Source organism: Aspergillus wentii, assembly GCF_001890725.1.
Source record: "Aspergillus wentii DTO 134E9 unplaced genomic scaffold ASPWEscaffold_3, whole genome shotgun sequence".
NCBI lineage: Eukaryota > Fungi > Ascomycota > Eurotiomycetes > Eurotiales > Aspergillaceae > Aspergillus > Aspergillus wentii.
Genome location: NW_024467834.1, coordinates 1662689 through 1682961, shown reverse-complemented (window position 1 = coordinate 1682961; position 20273 = coordinate 1662689). Strand labels below are relative to the sequence as shown.

The 20273-nt window shown below is 48.9% G+C and overlaps 7 protein-coding genes across 7 annotated transcripts; 3 read left to right on the top strand and 4 right to left on the bottom strand.

The window, feature by feature from the left end:
- Positions 1 to 1405: 1405 nt before the first annotated feature.
- Positions 1406 to 3674, top strand: ASPWEDRAFT_434252 (MFS transporter). Its single transcript, XM_040836024.1, has 6 exons — positions 1406 to 1684; positions 1781 to 2045; positions 2095 to 2489; positions 2539 to 2600; positions 2649 to 3221; positions 3292 to 3674. The coding sequence occupies exons 1-6, from the start codon at positions 1675 to 1677 to the stop codon at positions 3544 to 3546; spliced, it is 1560 nt and encodes a 519-aa protein (XP_040690586.1). The 5' UTR covers positions 1406 to 1674; the 3' UTR covers positions 3547 to 3674.
- Positions 3675 to 3914: 240 nt separating this feature from the next.
- ASPWEDRAFT_107626 (putative NF-X1 finger transcription factor) lies at positions 3915 to 7367 on the bottom strand (the record flags this gene model as incomplete). Its single annotated transcript, XM_040827903.1, has 1 exon — positions 3915 to 7367. One exon carries the CDS (start codon positions 7365 to 7367, stop codon positions 3915 to 3917), a length of 3453 nt encoding a protein of 1150 aa, XP_040690585.1.
- Positions 7368 to 8146: 779 nt separating this feature from the next.
- Positions 8147 to 10030, bottom strand: ASPWEDRAFT_170408 (LYAR-type C2HC zinc finger protein; the record flags this gene model as incomplete). Its single annotated transcript, XM_040830614.1, has 3 exons — positions 8147 to 9583; positions 9804 to 9926; positions 10010 to 10030. 3 exons carry the CDS (start codon positions 10028 to 10030, stop codon positions 8147 to 8149), a joined length of 1581 nt encoding a protein of 526 aa, XP_040690584.1.
- Positions 10031 to 11608: 1578 nt separating this feature from the next.
- ASPWEDRAFT_38564 (flavin-linked sulfhydryl oxidase ERV2) lies at positions 11609 to 12507 on the bottom strand. The gene is made up of 4 exons (XM_040834909.1): positions 12436 to 12507; positions 12249 to 12377; positions 11903 to 12196; positions 11609 to 11843 (listed from the first exon to the last, which is right to left on the bottom strand). The coding sequence occupies exons 1-4, from the start codon at positions 12483 to 12485 to the stop codon at positions 11828 to 11830; spliced, it is 489 nt and encodes a 162-aa protein (XP_040690583.1). The 5' UTR covers positions 12486 to 12507; the 3' UTR covers positions 11609 to 11827.
- Positions 12508 to 13657: 1150 nt separating this feature from the next.
- On the top strand, positions 13658 to 16727 carry ASPWEDRAFT_26340 (glycoside hydrolase family 115 protein; the record flags this gene model as incomplete). Its single annotated transcript, XM_040832845.1, has 3 exons — positions 13658 to 15079; positions 15131 to 15675; positions 15725 to 16727. 3 exons carry the CDS (start codon positions 13658 to 13660, stop codon positions 16725 to 16727), a joined length of 2970 nt encoding a protein of 989 aa, XP_040690582.1.
- A 246-nt stretch (positions 16728 to 16973) lies between these two features.
- ASPWEDRAFT_26339 (ATP11 family protein) lies at positions 16974 to 18070 on the top strand (the record flags this gene model as incomplete). The annotated part of the gene is made up of 2 exons (XM_040832844.1): positions 16974 to 17149; positions 17212 to 18070. The coding sequence occupies 2 exons, from the start codon at positions 16974 to 16976 to the stop codon at positions 18068 to 18070; spliced, it is 1035 nt and encodes a 344-aa protein (XP_040690581.1).
- An 866-nt stretch (positions 18071 to 18936) lies between these two features.
- On the bottom strand, positions 18937 to 20050 carry ASPWEDRAFT_26338 (alpha/beta hydrolase; the record flags this gene model as incomplete). The annotated part of the gene is made up of 4 exons (XM_040832843.1): positions 18937 to 19084; positions 19146 to 19271; positions 19342 to 19854; positions 19914 to 20050. 4 exons carry the CDS (start codon positions 20048 to 20050, stop codon positions 18937 to 18939), a joined length of 924 nt encoding a protein of 307 aa, XP_040690580.1.
- Positions 20051 to 20273: the final 223 nt, after the last annotated feature.

The window sequence follows — 20273 nt, the reverse complement described above, 5'->3', positions numbered from 1 at the left end:
CGGCTGTCGTTGATTGTCACGTGACACCCATGCCCTTTCCCGATCCGGTAACCAAGCAACCCATATAATTCACTTCCAGGAATCCCCCCCCCCCCCCCCAAAACAAACTCAGTGTGACTGGCCGAGTGGTCAAGGAGCTGCGCTTTTCTCGCCAAAAGCGCAGGGGCTTGCCCACTTGGAGTAACCACGAAGTCCTGGGTTCGAATCCCAGTTGAGCCCTGGTCCTATTTATCTGAACCACCTCCTTGCTGGAATTCGTCGCAAACCCTCCTCGGAGGGTTTCGTAGTCCTGATTCCAGTCTTCCATAGAATGCTGGTTGGGTGAGCTTTTTGTCTTTTATATTAATTTTTTTGCTATTTCTTATGGCTTGTTGGGTGGTCGTGATGTTCGTCATATTGTGTTGTTCTCATGGAAGTTGAGGATCTGTCTATCTCTGTTATTGTGAATCACACCATCCTAATATTTTTCCCAAGCAAAATCAACAACTCTCCTATATGTTAATTCAAATGATATAACATACTCGTAGTCATATGCCATTCTATGACACGACATCCCATGCGACTTGTGCAAGTGTGGTTACACAGGCAACAGAGCGACAGTGGCACCCGATATCATATTTTATCTCTGTCTGCTATAAATATTATGAGAAATTTGTCCGCTCAAGCTAGCTACAGTGTCTTATCATCTATAGTGTTCTTTAATTTACTATAGGCTTGCAGAGAAATGATCTTCGATGATCGAGATATATATTTGCTTCAATATCTGATTTGTCGATAAACGTAGATTTACATCCACTACTGGCTATCTGCTAGGTACTGCAGCTCTAAATACAAATTATTGATGCAAAAATAAGAATTTCCTGCCATTACATGTCACTTTATGGCCTGGTGACTGGCAAGGTTACTTGCAGTAATGCTGAAGACAGCAACTAGTCAATCTCGAATACAAGATAGATCGAGTGTGATGGAATCAATCCTACGGCCATTCATAAACATGATCAAGAATGTTCAACACGACGAACAACAATCATCAGTCCTCAAATCTTCAAATCCTAACTATTCTGGACCACTGATAGCCTGAGGCCCACAACTCCGCATTTCCTGTGGGGAAGCCCGTTTTCTCTCCTCTCCTTCCCTTGCCTGCTCTCTTTCACACCGTCAACGATCATCACTTCTTTCCTCGCTCTCGCGGTTATTTTATCTCCGATCCTGCGTACAGGGCCCGTATTCCCCTCATCCAATCAACACCCCAAAGGCCAGCTGATCCCAAATTCGAGTCGGAGCAAAGAGCTCTGCTTACTGGCCTACAGCGAGCTGACGCCCAACTGCACCGGCAGGTTCGCCTTGGCATGCTCTAGAATAACGTTCTTTATGGGTATAAGATGAATTTATGCACACATATTCCCTGTGCTTTCGGCATGAGATGCCGGCATGGCACACCGTCAGAGCTTGGAGAATAAATCCACCTCTCCATGTTGCTAGTGACCTGGGGTATTAAACTACCCTCATGTCCCCACAGACGACAAAGTCTTCATAATGGTACACAGTCTCATTATTATCTTATCCACATGAGAATATCCATTCCTTTCCAAATACAGTACTGCTTGGGTGTATACTTGGGATAACGGATATAGCGGGTCCCAAGGACAGTGGTGACGGTTGCAAATTTTGGGAATGGACAACAGTAAGAAATGCTTTTATTCCTTCTTACATTTTCTGCTTGATTCTGTACCCCCAAGGATTCTTGGTAGACTACTTTTACTGACCGACGACATCATAGATACCTCTACAGAATCGACCCCTCGCCGGAGTACAACAGAGTTTCATACCATCGACGGGGGAAAGGGCCTTTCTGAGCAGAAGCCCGTGGATATTGAAAAAGGTGCCACGGAGCTCGAGAAAACAATCGAGCCATCCATCCGAAATGCCCAAGATCCGAACATCGTCGATTGGGATGGCCCCAACGACCCAGAAAACCCGTTAAATTGGACTGCAACTCAGAAATTGACTGCGACGGCCACCATATCTCTGATTACCTTTCTCACGTATGTAAATCTACCAACGAAATTTTCGGGCATTAACTGACTTTTGAAGACCCTTGGGTTCATCAATGTTCGCCCCTGGCGTCGGGCAGGTGATGACGGAGTTCAACTCCACCAATCTGGAAATCTCCTCGTTCGTCGTATCGGTTTACCTGCTCGGATACTGCTTCGGGCCCTTGGTTATTGCACCGATTTCTGAGATATATGGTCGGGTCGTAGTCTACAATTGCTGTAATCTTCTCTACGTGGTGTTTTCGGTTGCCTGTGCGGTTGCGCCCAGTATGAGCAGTCTCATTGTCTTCCGATTCTTCGCAGGTACTGCGGGGAGCTGTCCCTTGACAATCGGCGCTGGTTCCATTGCGGATATGTTCGCCCAAGAGAAAAGAGGCGCTGCAATGGCGGCTTGGTCTATTGGACCTCTTTTAGGACCCATCGCTGGCCCAGTTGGTAAGTTTCTTGGATCTACCTAGTTTGATAGTAGCTAATGAAGCGACAGCTGGAGGTTTTCTCACCCAAGCCAAAGGCTGGAGATGGACATTCTGGATTCTAACCATAGCAGTAAGTACCAAGGAATCCTGTCAAACATACAAATAACTCACGTAACAGGGAGGTGCAATTGGAATTGTTTCTTTCTTCTTCATCCGTGAATCGTATGCGCCTACGCTTCTCAAACGCAAGACAAAACGCCTACAGAAAGAAACCGGAAACCCAAACCTTCGGTCAGCCTTGGATACTGGTCGTACAGCCGGACAACTATTTCTTTTCTCCATCGTTCGCCCGACAAAAATGCTCTTCCTTTCACCGATCGTATTCATCCTTTCCCTCTATGTTGCGATTATCTACGGCTACCTCTACCTGCTGTTCACCACCATGACTTCCGTTTTCCAGACACAATATGGTTTCTCCCAGGGTACAGTCGGCCTGGCATACCTCGGTATCGGAGTGGGTTCAGTCCTAGGACTCGCTGCCCTAGGAGCCACATCAGACCGTTTGCTTCGCTATCTATCTGCCAAAAACGGGGTAAAAAAGCCCGAATATCGTCTCCCGCCCATGATCCCTGGTACCTTCTTCGTCCCACTAGCGCTATTCATGTACGGCTGGACTGCTGAGAAAAAGGATCACTGGATTGTTCCTATCATTGGGACTTCTTTCCTAGGTGTCGGGATGCTGATCTCTTTCGTAAGTCGACTAATTATTACCTGCATACCTTTTGATCATCCGGATTAGCGACTAATACAACTCATCCCAGATGACCGTCAGCACATATCTAGTAGACGCATACACTATATACGCTGCCTCAGCAATGGCAGCCAACACCGTATTTCGATCATTGGCCGGAGCCTTGCTTCCTTTATGCGGACAACCAATGTACGCCACTCTCGGTCTGGGCTGGGGCAATTCGCTTCTTGGGTTCATAGCTCTTGGCCTTAGTCCGCTGCCAGTGATTTTTTATATCTATGGGGAGCGGATTAGGAATAGTAAGATGTTCCGTGTTGAATTCTAGTTTGAACTCGGCGCAGGATTTGCATATACAAGGATTACATACAAAAAGTTGGCTATTTACATATACTAACGACTGCTGAAAATAATGAATATACTACCCAAAATTGAAACCGTGAACGATACGGTGAGTTATAAAGCATTTAATGCCATTAATAGCGTAGTGTAATTTAATCCTTAACCCGTATCTATAACTTTTTTTTGGTAAAACTGATTCCAGCCATGTATGCTATGCTATGCCATGCAACTCGCTAAGTCAAACATGGAATCCAGGAATCACGCACAAAAGCAAATAACCCCGGAAAATAATAATACAAAAAGAGCAGACAACATCATAAAATCGCTATATCAAATTCCAGATTCTGGATGAGCTTACTCGGTCGCTGTGGCAGTCGGCTCTGCGTTTGTTTCGATCTGAGGGGCTGCCTCATTATGGTCGGGTATGATGTCCTCCTTCTGTTCTTCTTTTTTCTCGTCGTCTTGAACAGCTTCTTTATTATCAACAACAGCTTCCTTCTCTAGTTCCTCTTGTTGTTCTTCTTTCTCTTCTTCCTCTTCCCAGCTATCGGCAACTTCAGTCGGGGGAGGTTGGCTCCGCAACTGTTTACCGACACCTACACCAGACCGAAGAACAAGACGTTCCTTCTTAGCTCCCCAGCTTCCTTCATCGCCAGAAAGAGCAGCATACATCGATCCAGATAAAGGACTCTGGCTTTGCGCGGGAGTCGCGCTTCTCGAATTGTTAGCCCGTCGAGAGGCGGCAACTTGGGCCCAGCCACCTTCGCCACCAATTATCTCAGCTTTGCTGGCGTCTCTCGATGCTTTGGCCTCGATGGCGGCGACTCGCTGGGCCTCACGCTCCTTTGTTCTATATCGCTCGCGAAGCTTGACACATTCTCCAACGCTCATGCCGCCAATTCCCATGGCTGTTCCGCTGCCCAAACCAAATAGCGGTGGGGTCCACGATGTGGGCTTGAGAACAAACACGTGACGGTGAGGTTCGGGGTCGAAGCTCTCAGTGGCGAAGCCCCAGTCTGCTGCAAGAGAATGGGAAAAGGCTCGCAAAGGGGTTTTGGCGGGCTGGAACCGAATTGATCGCTGGGTCGTACTTGTTGCAAGAGACTGTAGGGTGGCTTCGTAGGTCTGAAGGGTGGACAAAGGAGATGAAGAGGAGAGCCTAACGTACATGTCCAGAGTCTCCGAGGAGTACGGAAGGTTTGTAGATGTTAGGTTCTGGGCGACTGTGGTCGACTGGTTGATATCAACACCCAGAGCCGACGCCAGAGAGCGATTTCGCTCCAAGCGACCACATTCATCATCACAGGTCAGCGGGGTCAAGACGGGCAACCTTTGCGGCTGCTGCACTTGTCCCTTGGATGTCACGGCCTTGGCTGCATTGCAGCGTCGCTCCTGACGGAGTCGTCCACAACCACATGTTACAGCGATCATGGACGAGCACGGCGTCTTCTCGGGGCATGGGTAGGGAGCATGACAAGGATCGGTACAAGGATGTCCGCACAAGGACTTGCTCTTCCTACACGCTTGCTGACAAGGCTTTGATGCATCCTCGCAATCTCCTGGGCGATGGCAATTCTTCTGACACGTGTGGGAACCGCACTTGAGCAGTGCGCCGCAAATCTTACCACATCGTGCATCGGCTAGCCAGCAAGGCTGATTCTTCAGTACCTGCTTCCCGCACAGGCAAGCCTTCTGTGTTAAAAATGGACATTTGGGACATCTCTCCTCGTCAGTGTGACAGTTGTGGGAGGTTTGCGGATGTCCACAATCTTTGGGGCGTTCGCACGGTTGCGAGCACGGCGGTGGTTGCGTCCCACAGGGCAAAGGCGGGTGTAAGATAGATCGACCGCAGTTACACGAGATCTCCTCGAAAACCGCCTCCCTGCAAGTGTTGCAGGGTCCCTTGTGGCAAATCTCTGGGCATGTATGCCTTCCGCATTTCAGCGTCCGGCCACAGACCCGGGTGCAAATATGTTCAGCCTCCACGTCCTCATCACTTGGACGGAGGTGAGCTTTGAGTTTCCGCCGCATAGCCTGACGCTCAACCGCTTTTTGTTCCCCTGGGCAGCATCGTTCAGCGCATGCATGGCGGCCACAATGCAAGCCTGCCTTGCACACACGGAAACACTGAGGAGGCTCGATATTACCTTGATGACACAGACTCGTGGAAGTGGTGCGGCCACAACGACAGTTAATTAGAACCTTCTGCCGACAAGGCCCACATGAACCGACGTGGCAAATCTTTTCACACGGATGTCCACATGGCAGAATCTTACCACATGGTTCCGAGCAGTTGGGAATAGAGTCCTCGCAGGAGGTGCGGGGAGATTCCGAGATTTTCGTCAATGGCGTCTTTCCGCAAGGGCAGTGAAGCACTACATCGGGTGATCTAGGGCAATGGGCAGGGCTGGCATCTTGAGGATGGCAGCTTTTCTGGCAGAAGTGCACTCCGCAGTCGAAAGGGCGATTGCACTGATCCCCGCAGTTGAAACAACCAGTCCATTTCTCAATCGTACTATCTTGATCCGACTGTGCACCGTGCAACAACTCACTCTCCAGCTCCTCGTCCTTTGAGCTGCACAGCATCTGCGTTTCAACCTTTCCACAGTAGCAGCGTGCTTCTATTTTTTCCTCGCAAGCGCCGCAAAGGCCCTCGTGGCACGGCCTAGAACAAGTGTGCTCGCCGCAAGGCAGAAGATCACCACAAGTCTGACCGCAACTCCATCCTTTCTCGTAGTCAGTGTCTTGACATCGCTTGGTGGATGAATTACTTCCGCAGAAGCAGTCCTGTGTCGGCCCCATAGCTGTGCAAGGAGCACAGGGACCGGCGTGACAGGTCGAATCGCATGGGTGGGGGCAGCCCTTGCGAGGTCGCGAACAAGTTTGACCACAGGAATGGGGAGGGAGACCAGGCAGCGGACGTGGATCGACCTCCTTTTCGCACCAACAAGAATAGCTTGAAGGAAAGACTTCCTGAGGAAGATTGCAGCCTGGACAGCGCCAGGCGCGGGGAGCGCTGGATTCTCCACTCTCCTGTTGCCGGCGGGCAGGATCCTGAGCAGCTGCTCCTTCGTTTTTCGACCACTTCTTAACACAGCTCAGGTGAAATACCGTCCAGCAGAGACTGCAATTCCAAACGCGCGATCTGCGACCAAGCTCGCTCGTGCAAATAGGGCACTCGTAGAGATTGTGGCCGATGTCTTCGTGTATACGGGTGGCGATGTCCGGTGCTACCGATTTCGTGGTGACTTTCGGAGGTCGAGGCTGAGTATTTTTCGCCTTGGACTTCCCTTTAAGATTCGTAGGTGGCGTGGCCTTGGATGCTTCACTCGGAGGTGCCCCATTCGGCTGAGTACCCGGCACAAACACAGGCGCATCAGCCCTCAATCCCGGGTCATTCGCATCCCCCGCATTATCTTGGACACTATCCTCTGAACCCTGATCCGTCCGCGTCAATTGTCCCTGGAATGCGCGTCCACCAGCATGTCGGGGCCCCCGGTCGCCACCTCGTGCATTTCCTCCACGTCCTCCCCGTCGACCGCTATCCTGGCCACCTCCCCCACCTCTCCCTCTTCTCGGCCCTCTTCGCGATCGCGAGGCGTCACTAGGTGTATTAGAAGTCGGGGCATCGGTAGGCTGTGCGGATGGAATTTGTTGTGTCTGTGGTTGTGCATCTGAAGACGACTGTGCCTGGGTCTGGCGATGGGAGCCACGATTGCCACGTCCCCTGCCTCCGCGGCGGGATGGTTTGGGGCGCGGGGTGTTGGTGCTGTTGTCAGCTGTGGCGGCCGCAGGAGGTCCTGACATGGTCTCGACGACCCGAGAAGGATGATCCGTTGTTTCTCGTAGGATCATGCAATAGAGAGGTAGTTGACCAATGGATCAGACGAGATGAATTCGTGCAGAGATGCGTGAACAGAACCGGGTGAGGGGAAGTTTCGTTTCCGATTGTACGCAAGAAAAAGTCACAAGGAGAAAAAAATATAGGCTAGCGACGAGAGAAAACAATCCGTCGCACAGAAAGCACAATCAACCCGGGAGGCAAAGAATGAAAGGTGGCCGTGAAAAAAACTTGGAGAAGGTGGTGGAAAAGAAGGGATCGACATCGAAAAAGAGGTTTATCTAAGATGGAGATTCGAAGTGGCGGGATTTGCGGCTCCGCCCAAGTTGGAGACGAAGTTTCAAGTGACTCAGGCAGTGGAGATGTGTTCCTAGATCAAGTCTCAGAGTTCTGGATCGTCATTAGGATCATGGACTAGTTTTTATTAATGTTGTCTCATAGGCCAGTCTGTTGAAGAAATGAAGGATAATAGTGAGTCATATCGAATCATAGTGGAGCGTGGAGTCGTACTTTTGCCTCAGCTGAGTGCGACCTTGGTATACAATCCACTGCTCTCACTTCAAGTCTACTAATTGATTAAGAAGGCCATGGTCCAATCCGAGCAATTGAAAGTACAATTAAAAATACTTGATTCATACAATGCAAGTCAAAAATATCGCTATGCATCTAACAGAAAAGACATTAACCGTGTTCAAACATCGATAGAAGATCCTTCCTTCAGCCAGTCGTCAATCTTCCAAGGTGTTTAAAAGAATACAACAACCTCTCCCCTGTCATTACGTCTGAGTCTCAGCGTCCGCCAAAGTTCTTTTTCATCATCAACCCGGCGCTCGCGATCTGCGCGGCTTCGACCATGGTCCCGACCACGGTCACCGTCATATTCATCTGTAAAGTCTTTGTGGAAGCGTTTCAGTGTCTTGTTAACAGACAATCCACGAGTGCTTTCGGGTCCCTTGTTCACCAATGACAGGAAATGGTAGGCCATCTCGCGCTGCAATGCATCCGGGACATTGGGCTCCCGGTAAACCATCATTTCACCATCAGCCCGTGGGGAATACGCGCGGCCCTGGTCACGCTCATGCTCGATTTGCTTGAGACGTCGCGACGGCCGGTCACCTTCTGTTTGAGCACTGCTCTTGCGTTTGGTTTTATGAGCTTCGCTGGAGGACTTCTTGGGCCGACGAACTTCAATCTGAGGTTCCTCGGCGTCCGAAGAGCTGCGGCGACGAGAGCGGGCAACCGCTTTAGGGGCAGGCTCGTTGCTGCCACCACTAGCCGTCGAGACGACAGAGCCGCCAAACATGGAGGATACAATCCGCCCCGCACGGTTCTTGATCGAATTGCTTCCGGCATCGCTGCCGTTGGTCTCCTTTTCGCTTCGACGAGTACGTTTAATGGGAGATGAGGGATCCTGGTATCGCCGGCGCGGGTGGTCATGTTCATCTTCACCTTCGACAGAGGGTGATCGAAGCATCCTATTCAATCCACCAGTGAGTCCAGAGTGTCTAAGCATGGGCGTTCCCGGATGATTCTGAACACTGGATGGGGCATCCATCATGGGGGTATCCACCTCAGACTCAAGCTTTTCGGCATGACCACGCTTCCGCTTCTTATCGCTGGTAGCGGCACTAGCCTGGCTCTTGTCTTTGCGATCCTTCTTCTTTTTAGGTGCCGGTGTCATAAATTCGGTCGAGATGGCGGAGACCTCGTTCTGGTAGGGCGACGGAATAGGACCTGCGCCATACGAAAACCCATTCTCTTCGTAGGCTACATCATAAGCCTTGTTATCATCCTCACCCTGCTCGGCCAGGGTAAGTGACTTGCTGGGCTCGAAGACCGAAGGAGCATGAGCGACCATGCACATCTGCTCCTTGGATTCGGCCAACGAGACCTTTGAAGCGTTGGGGGTTTGATCGGTGACGAGGAAGTCGAATACATTCACCTGTTTGTCGGTGGGGGCCGAAGTCTTTGTAGCACCCGAGGCTGGAGGAGTGGGAGCAGTCGGAGGGGCGGCTTGAGCCTGAGGGTTATCGACATCGGTGGCGTCCTCGACATAAGGTGCACGATGGTTTGGGGCTGGCTTCTGGTTCTGTTTGGGATCGTTCTTCCCTTTGCGCTGGTTCTTTGCGGGCTTCTCTTTGTAGAGCGCGCCTTCGTACTTTTGCGCCTCGGACATGCATGACTGTACGGATGAAACTCAAGGGTCAGCGTCAATAAATCGATAAATAATTTGGTTGGAAACAATCTCTTTTGGAAAGATAAGACTGGTTGCATGGTTTTTTTTTTCTCCACTGCTGACTCTGACCAGGATGGATCGCATTTTCCATCGGATGGACAGCAACAGCAGCAAGGATAACATGATATACGAGGACAGATAAACGAAAAGCGAGAGGTAGACATACCGTATGAGCCCTGTATTCAGTGCCCCAGAAATGCACCATACAATCGATGCAGGTGAAGGATGCGCCTCGACATTGGTTGCGGTGAGGATCAAGCTTCTTCTTGGTAAGGACGTCGCCGCACGCCTAGTGAAAGCAAAAGATGATGATCGTCAGTCATGATCGATGATTCAACAAGTGGTTGTTCCATAGAGACCCGTCCAACTCACCTCGCATGAAAACGACACCATTTTGACCCCGCTATAACCCACGTATTAGACGTTGCGCAGGCTGTTGTTGGGCTATCGAAGAGCCACAGGAACGACTACTGGATGGGTCCTGCGATTAAACTATCGGGTACCTGGATCCAGCGACGCGATCTGAGCTATTTGCGACAAAGAGATGAATTATTCTTTGTACGCTGTGGCCAATGCAGGGAGAATTCTGTCGCGCAGAGCAGCCGAGTTAAAAAGATGGAGAATCCCTTTGTCGGAGAAAAAAATCCACCAAAACAACAACTGTAGAGGAAGAATAGATGGGAACAAATAGGAGAATAAATATCACTATTTGGAATATAAAAACAATAAGCGCAGCCTCAGAGACACCGCGTCTCCAGAAAAGTTTCCCTGGGTTTTTCTCAGCTTCTGATGCTATTTTTCTTCTTTTCTTTTTTTTTTTCTTTTCGCGCGTCGAAAAGCAAAAGCGTAATGCGCTAGTCCTGTTTGGGTTGATATGGGTTTCTTTCTGCCTTACAGATCAGGCAGGCAGCAGTGCAACACCAAAAACAATCCAACTGGACCAAAATAAAAGAGATAAGCCACATTATTATAATCAGAAGTAGCATCTGGTATCGATGCAGTTAGTCCCCTCCTCACTCCCTCAGGAGTACTCGATTATTATCCCGTGGTGACCGTCGCATATCCTGGTTGGCTTCGCCTGAACGCAGCTATTCCTACATTGCGGTCAGGATACCCAGGATTATCCTGCATGAGAGGGTGGTTGATCTGTTGATCAGAGCCCTAGTGGGTGTGGGCGAATACACAAAATCAGTCATCTCAGGCTGTCAGAAGACTCATTCCATGAGAGAAAATGCGATTCCCCCACCGCTAATCTGCATCTTAAATGTCGCGCGGGGGAGGGGCTGTGCGATGCTCTTGTCATGAATGAGTGAGATGAATATGATTATTACACAGTGAGCGCGATACAAAAGCACGACATCCGGCGCCATCTGAACGGGATTTTGAGGTTTGTTTACTCAGTGATTTGAAATCTGAATGCAAGACATCATCCTTTATCATGATTAGACACTCGAATACGGATACTATTAGTTTCAAACATTACATGGATTATTAGCGAACACGAGTCGGGATATTGTTTTGAGGTTTATTATTAGATCGAATCGCATGCCCGACGTTCGTATTCTTGGAAGCCAAAAGCTATTGTACTAACTTTACTGTTTGTTTATTATCGTTGTTGATCAGTCTGGCTGATCCTAGGGAGCGGCAAACGCAAACAACATCCATAACGAAAGTAGGGTGAAGATCAATAGATCAACCCGATTGTTGGTCAGATGCACTAGTCAGAGACTCGGTCAGGCGGTCATCACGAGGCCGGTTGGTGTAGGGCTTGTGTCGCCATCCATCCATCAAGACGTCCAGTATCTGCAATCTTATTTGTTGGGTTATTATCTGGTTTATCAGAAGCTTTGCCTATGCAAAAGTACTATGCATGTGTCTTGCATTTGAACGAGCGGTTTGTGGTTGCCTCCAAACATTTAAGCACAATGAAATCATGTATATTTTGTTAGCAAATATCTATGGCATCAAGCAAGACGTATTGCATTAGAAGAATACTAGGGTAGAGCTATTATGAATCCCGGTAGATGGTGTAGTGTATAGTACAAAATGAGACCGGCTTGTGCAAATAATCCAACGACCCAGCGTCAGTATAATATAGAAAGAAAGTAGGGTATCGGCGATGAAGTAGCAGTAAATCAAAAACTGCTAGTGGACGACATGGGCGACGATCCGGAGCCATGGGTTTTCAAATCAACCCCGCGTAGTTCTGGATCAGCTGGTCAGTTTCTCGTGGTGTACGCAAGGGAGGAAAGCGGAAAGACTCACGCCTCCTTGGAGATCTCAACGGGCGGAATCAAATCACTATCATGGTTCTCTCCTTTGTTTTGCGCTGCCTGGCTCTTACTTTGGAGCCCTCCTTCCCCGGTGTCTGATTCTTCGTCGTCACCGCATCCACAGTCGTAAAAGTCCCCAATTTTAGTACAGTCAAATTGCGGTTTTTCGAGCATCGTATTGACCTCATTGTGGATGAAACAACCCCAACCTGCTGCCGCATTGCGAGAGGAAACCTGTGGCGGATATTTCTTGAGATGCTGTTGGAAGTGGGATGCGCATTCCCCGCTGGTTCAAGGTCAGTATTCGTTTCTATAAAGAAGCAAATGGGACTAGGTACCATGGATAGAGTCGAGAAAACAGGTAAATGAAAGAGCGCAATGTCTCCTGTTGTTCCTCCGTGGGGTCCTCTGGATAACGGGCCATTATCGTGTGGAAGTATTTCCATGTCGCACGACCCAACTCCGCTCTAAATATTCCCACGCGATCAGTATAACTGTGTATGCGATTTAAATCGTCTGGCCTACTTTGCGGTTTCATTTCCCAATCGCGACATCACCACCTCGCCTTTCAGCATATCATCCTTTATCAACACATTCGGGGCCGATTTATCGATGTGCCCGGGGGCTCGGATTGCGGGGCTCGGAGGGCCTTGAGGCTGGATAAACAAGAAGAATGTGAGGGTGATTGCTATGGCTGCACTGATAAAAATGCGTCGTGTAATCTGGCGACTCGCCATGTTGGGGCCGGGGGGGGGGGGAAGTTCGTATGCTGGTGATGCCACTTCGTGGTTATCGAGTGTGGAATTGTTGCCCGGTGTCAGCGTCTTGTGACCGGATCAAGACAAAGGAAATAATAAAGAAATATGTAAAGAATGAATTAACTGTACGGCTGAGAAAATTAGGTAATATGGCGACGGAGAGGCATAGGGAGATTCGTCCCAAGGCAAACACCGGATTGATCTCATTTCGACTCCCTTTCTTATCGTCCACGTGGATAGCATAAGTAGCACAATCCTTAGTCATACCATATCTTATGCACAGCCGGAAAGTACCCCGAGCAAAACAAACGCAAGAATATCGCAGTTCAGATGTCACCTATTCATTATATGACGATTCTACTCAATGTACATTAAGATGGGGATTTCAGGTAATATGAAATGCTCTTTTAAATTCCTGGAGAATACAGCTGTCAGCGAATGAAGGAATGCGGGGAAATCCCATCCGCTGTGACATCTCCATCTTCTCCACAACAATCTCTCCGATTCCCCAATCTTCAACCCCTCAAGGTACGTGTGCCTCATGGTTTAAATTCGGGAATTCGGGTCAACTCGCGCTAACAATATCTAGAAATCCACGTCCTTCATGGTTCCAACCCTTTGTTTGATGGATTCTCCTCAATTTTGCCTAGATCGAAAGCCTTGGCCTAGGTGCTAAACCTTCACTTTTAGCCTAAATCTCTGCTTCAATTGACAACAACAACGAGGACGACATGAAGATCTTGGTACTCGGAGGGGTTCTTTGCATGGAAATACTCGCAATAGGCTATTTTCCGTGGGGGTTCTTGCAGGCCTCTTAGCCGTTTGAAGGAAGAAGGCGCAATGTACCGACGACCACTTGAGGATAATATTACGGCTCGATGCCCAAATTACATCACAGGATGCTTCTTGGATATTTAAACATGCTTGAAGCCGTGGGGTAACATGGCTTTCAGTGTGTCGAGCTCCACAGCAACTAGCTGCCTGTCACCATGTTGTTTTCTGTCTTGGTTGCTGTCGTCTGTGCCGTCAGAGCTGTTCATGCTCTAGGGCAAGAGTCTATTATTACCTATAACCATGAGCCAGGAAGCTTTAAACTAGCAGGAAATGACACCTCGCCGGGGGTTATCTTACTTGACAACAACGACTGGCCAGGGGTTCTGCGAGCTGCAGGAGATCTTGCTGTGGATTTTGGACGGGTCACCGGGTCGAACTTCACGAGGAAACTCTTCAATAACACGGATTCTGGAAATCTCCCAGACAATTCCAGCAATAGAGGCGTTATCATTGCTGGCACAATCGGGAGTTCTGTCCTCATTGACTCTCTAATTCGAACCGGGAAAATAGACGTCAACGCTACGAAAGGGAAGTGGGAGGCATTCCAGACAGAGATAGTCCAGGATCCTATCGAAGGAATTTCAAATGCTCTCGTCATCTCCGGAAGTGACAAGCGTGGTGTAATATATGGACTCTACGATATATCTGAGCAGATAGGCGTCTCACCATGGTATTGGTTCGCTGATGTCCCAGCGGCACGACACGCCGAGGTATATGCTTTGAACAAGCGAAAGATACAAGGTCCCCCATCAGTCAAGTATCGGGGTATCTTTATCAACGATGAGCAGCCAGCCTTGACTAATTGGATCAATGCCAATTACCGACCCGCGAAATACGGCGCTGGTTACAATGCTGATTTCTACTCTCGAGTATTCGAGCTCCTTCTCAGACTTCGAGCCAATTACATATGGCCCGCAGAATGGGCGAGCATATTCGATCTTGATGACCCGCGCAATTCACCAACCGCAGATGAGTACGGGATTGTCATGGGGACCAGCCATACAGAGCCAATGATGCGATGGACAATGGAGCAATCTCTCTTTGTGGGCGGAGAATGGAATTGGGACATCAATGAAAAGAACATTACGGAATTCTTTCGGGAGGGGGCTCAGAGGTCGAAACCATATGAAAGCCTATATACTTTAGGTATGCGCGGAGTGGGAGATACTGCCTCCCCGACAATCACAGCGGATTCATTAAAAGAAATCGTCTCCGCGCAGCAGCAGGTTCTCTCGGAGGTATTCAATACGACCAATGTGTCCTCTATCCCGCAGATGTGGTGTCTTTATAAGGAAGTAGCGCGATACTTCCAGCAAGGCCTGCGTGTTCCGGATGACGTTACCCTTTTGTGGGCTGATGACAACTGGGGTAATATACAACGACTACCTGTCGATAATGAGTCAAGTCGAGAAGCTGGTGCTGGTGTATACTACCATTTTGACTACGTTGGAGACCCGCGCGATTACAAATGGATCAACACCATCTCTCTTCAAAGGACATGGGAACAAATGCACTTGGCATATGAACGTCAAGCCAGACAAATCTGGATAGTGAACATTGGTGATCTGAAGGGACTGGTAGGAAAAGCCCTTGGAACCGAGAAAATCGTCAACTGACACGGTTCGCAGGAATTGCCTTTAAGTCACTTTTTCGATTTAGCCTACGATATGCCTGTGTGGTCTTCCCCGGATAGCACTGCAACGTGGCTAAATAACTGGGCCTCTCGCGAGTTTGGAGTGGCTGCCTCCAAAGATATTGCGAATGTTATGAATCGGTATGGGATGTACGCCGCGCGACGAAAATATGAGCTCTTGAATCCGCAGACTTTCAGTTTGATCAATTACAACGAAGCGGATGAAGTCTTGAGTGGCTGGGAAACGCTGGCTAAAGACGCTCAGAAGATTTATAACAGTTTGCAACCAGCAGTGCGTCCTGCATTTTTCGAATTAGTGTTGCACCCTTGTACGGCAGGGTATATCGTCACCAACATCCATATAACGGCAGCGAAAAATAACCTCTACGCAAGCCAAAGACGAAGTAGCTCAAATATCTTGGCAGAGCAAGCGCTGAGGCTTTTTGAGGATGATAATGCTTTAACCCAGAGATACCACAAGCTCTTGAATGGTAAATGGAATCATATCATGGATCAGACCCACTTGGGATATAGTTACTGGTTTGTTATAACGAAATCAGAATGTCGCAGGACGCTAACCACTTTATAGGCAGCAACCGATGAGAAACACGCTCCCACCAATTTCTTATACACAGGTAATAGAAGAAAGCCTTGCAGGGAGCATGGGGGTGTCTGTTGAAGGGAGCAATGCTTCTGTCCCGGGAGATGACGAGTGGCATACCCTATCCAGCAACATGCTCGTTCTTCCACCGATTGATCCATATGGGCCAAAGAGCCGCTGGATAGACATTTATTCTCGTGGTACCAGTGACTTTACCTTTACGGTAACCCCATACGACTCCTGGATCTTGGCGTCTCCATCAACTGGCAAGATATCATCATCTGGGAATGCGACAGATGCACGAGTCCAACTTTCGGTTGACTGGGAAAACGCCCCACTGGGATCAAGTATCTCTTTCGTCAATGTGACAGTGTCATCCAGGGACTATGGCAATTTCGAGATGCCGTCTGTTGAGCTTCCTGTGAATAAAACCTCAGCCCCTGAATCCTTCCACGGCTTCGTCGAATCCGACAGTACTGTCAGCATTGAAGTCGAGCATGCATCAAGAAACACCTCAACGAGGAATGCATCATACGCTGTGATTCCAGGCTATGGTCGTAGTCTTTCGGGTGTGACTCTCTTGCCAGTCCTGGCGGACACACAGCAGCCTCCCTCATCTCCTCGACTTGAATACGACATGTACCTTTTCTCCAATGTATCAACGGCCAATGTGACAGTCTACCTAGGTCCATCTCTCAACACAGACCCCTCGCGCCCTTTGAAGTATGCAATTGGCTTTAATAACGCGGCACATGAAGTGGTGCAGTTTGTCCCCTCAACGCCCTTAGGGTCTTTGCCATCCAACTGGGAAGAGACCGTCAGTAACTCTGTTTGGACTAATACTACTCGCCATGCAATTTATGGAGGTGGCAAGAGCAATACTTTGAAACTTTGGGCTATTGAGCCGGGTGTGGTCTTCCAAAAGATTGTTATCGATCTGGGAGGAGTGAGGGAGAGCTATCTGGGACCACCAGAGAGTACGATCATTTAATGATGTACTAGCTCATTCGTCAGCAATGTTGAAGCCATTCGAAGCTTATCAACATCTTTTACAAATAGGAAAATTGAGATGGGATGAGATGTCTTAGGGCACAACAGCCCAGCTGATGAGTGTATATATTACCGTATCGTCTCGTAATAATGCTTAGGTAACCTATCTCTAAATCGCCGCCGACTTTCTAATTGTTTCTCCATCATCACGACAATCTTCTCCGCATCCCATCTCCAGCTGCGAAAAATGGCGTCTTTGAGATCCTCCGCCTTCCAGTCCCTGATCCGGGTAAGATCCCCATTGCTGCGTTGCCAGCAACGACGATGGGCTCAAGTACACGACGTCCGCTTTCTCGCTACGCATCACGATCCTAAGCATGTGCTCGACAAGTACCGGGCCAAGCTCGACCAAAGAGCTAAGGAGTAAGTCTCTGTCAACTGTGTTTGTATGACCATGATCCCATGTACTGACATTTGTATTATAGAGAGGGACATGATTCTGTCGACTCTCTAAAGGACGCCTACAAGGACAAGATCCACGATCTCCGTCGCAAAGCAGAAACACCTTTAACCCCCGAGCCCGATCCGTCTTCTCCTGGAACACCATCAGCCGTTCCCCCTCCGCCCCCGAAGCCGCTGGCTCCTGAACTCCAAGCGGCTGCTTCGGCTACAAAAAGCGGTATCAAGCCGCTTGACACCTACCTCGACGTGGAGAAGATTCGTGAACTTCCTCCCAAGGAAATCGAAGCCCTCTGGCGTCTCCGCAATGTCAATCAGTCCAACTCCATCTGCGCCGTTATCCCCATAGACACATACCATCGCATTCTCTCCGCCGCTCGCCAAAACCCTCAGTTCATCCTTCCCCTGCCACGCACCAAGACCGCACAACAGCCGGCAGAAGAGAGTCCTGATGGCGAGGCCAAAACCATCACCACCGCCGGCGCGGACATTCACTTCCTTCAATGGGGCTTCCACCCACCGGCTTCGGCGTCCTCGTCTACGGTCCCCTCGACGAACCCGGCCAACGACCACACCTCCACCATCATCTTCACCAACCTTGAAGCTTACAAGCTGCACGGCTCCTTCGCGCAGCCCCACACCACCATCACCCACCATCTGGACCTGGCTGATGACAAGGGCCTGGTTCTTATGCATGGTCAAGTGATGCCGGATACTGGCGTGTCTACTTCCGAAGCCAGCTGGCTGGTTAGTTGTGTGCAGCGATTCTATGATTTCGGTGGTCAGGCACATGGACGGAAGGGTGAGCTGCTCCGCATGTTTACACAGGGTGATGTGCAAAACTTCAAGGTTGAAGAGCTTTTGGAAGAGGCGGAGAAGATGTAAAAGACGTTTTATGTTATTTATGTACCATAGATAGATTCGGGGTCGATATTGTAAGGATAACTTGATATATTTGGCATACACTGCACGGACATACTATATATAGTATGCTTTTATATCTGATAGTCTGATAGATGAATAATGATTTCCACTCTCTAGGGAACTTGTCTTGAATCTGGTCTAGACTCTAGCCAATTTTTGCTATAATGTATTCAACACTATGCGCACCGATATGGACAGGGGTTTACTCTGGTATATCAACCATTCGTAGAATCAATAGACGAATCAAAGGAATTTAACTCCCTAGCATAATATCATAAGTAATCCAACTGAACACAATGTCATACACCATTCTAGCCCAGTCCAAAGATAAGCAAACGCCAACATCAAATCCATATCATGGAAACAAACGAAATATAATCGGAAATGGATAAATATGGATACAGAAAGCAAAATTCGAACGTCCCGTTTTAGATTCCTTTTAATTTCCAAGGTCGGGAGAGCAAGGAGCGGCATTGAAAAAGAGATATTAACATTAACAGTCATTTGAGATCAAAAATCGCGTGTAGATCTCATAAGATAAGAACCGATATCCACAGTCCCGAAGCTGAAGAAGCCATGGGAAAATAGCGATAAATCGAAAGATCACATTTAAGATCGGTGTATGAGTGTGGAGCAACGCAGAAGGGAAAAGAAAAAGGCAAGAGCTAGGATAAGCAAGACGTAAAACAGGCTCAAGCCTCGGCAGAAATCGGGTATCACGAATAATTGTATGTTAAGACGACAGTCTCCAAGAACACCGAGTCCGTTTATCGGTAGGTAGAATGTTGCCGGAGAAATTCTTATCATCAGAATGTCTATTGGGCACCTCAAAGGACCTCTTCTGTAACGAAAGAGTGAATGTGCTCGAAATAGCCCGGCTCAGCAACAGTGTCATTGTGGCCACCATTCGGGAGAGTGCGCCAGACTTTGCGACTAGAGTTGCAGAGAGCAAAGAGCTGTGTCATATTCGACGGACTGCGGGGCATTATATTAGTCTTGATCAGTACACCAAGTTTCAAATTCAGAGGTAACATACGGGACCATTTCATCCTTCAATCCACTCAGGAATAGAATTGGTACGTTGTTGATTTTGGGCAGTACATCTTCACTTGTCCAGTATTGGTGACAGAAACGCGCAAGGTATCGAGCAGGAGGGAAGACCCTAGATGGATGTTAGAATCCCGCAAGAAGCATATACGGAAACTTTCGACCCAGAGAAGTAGGGGGCATACGTTGGTATCAGTTTCCGGATACTGAGAAATGTATTTTCTAAAATCAAACCACCAATAGCACCGGTATCTTGGTTGTCGGCAACCAGGTTGATAGCTACTGCACCACCTATACTTTGTCCATAAACAACGATCTTGGTATCTTTTGTCTCTGCGCGGTTGTGAATATAGTCCAGACCGGTTTGGGCGTCGATCTTTAACCCGTTCTCGTCTGGAACCCCGGTGGAGTATCCGTACCCGCGGTACTCAAGCATCAACACATTGCACCCCAGAGTCTCTTGTAGGATCTTGGCAATGGGAATACGGTGACCGATGTTTCCTGCATTTCCGTGGAACATCAATACAGTCACATCTCCGGCCAGGCGCTTGTTCGACGGACGAAGAAAGTAGGCATGTAACGACTCTCCGTCTGGGGTGGGTATCTGAAGTTCCTCAAAGTCCGAAACACCAAATTGACTGGGCACGGGGACTTTGGTGCGCGCATCGACAGGAATATTGCGAGGGTAGATTAGTTCACTGCACGTGGTCAGTATCCAAAAAACATGTCATATGCATGAAGGACAGCGGGATCTCACTTTTGCTTGAAATACAGGAGGCCGCTGGCAACCACTGCGAGACCCGAGGATGCCAAAACTGGCAATCGAAGGAACTGGGCAGCATTGGTCGCCATAGCGCCGACACTCCAAGACGGTGGGGGAGGCGATTCGGACATGGCGGCGGACGGGGATGGTTGAAAGGAGGACGGAGGAGATGGAAGGGTGGTGTTCTTCTTCTTGCGCAGACGGGCCACAACGTACGGATTGCAAATGCACTCAGATACTCATAAGGCGTTTGAGAGTTGTTGGAATCGGCAGACACGGGGGATGAAGCCTCCCTCACTCCCTAAATAGGCAGATGATACATTCGTCAAACGAAAGGCTGGGGGTTCAGGAGGC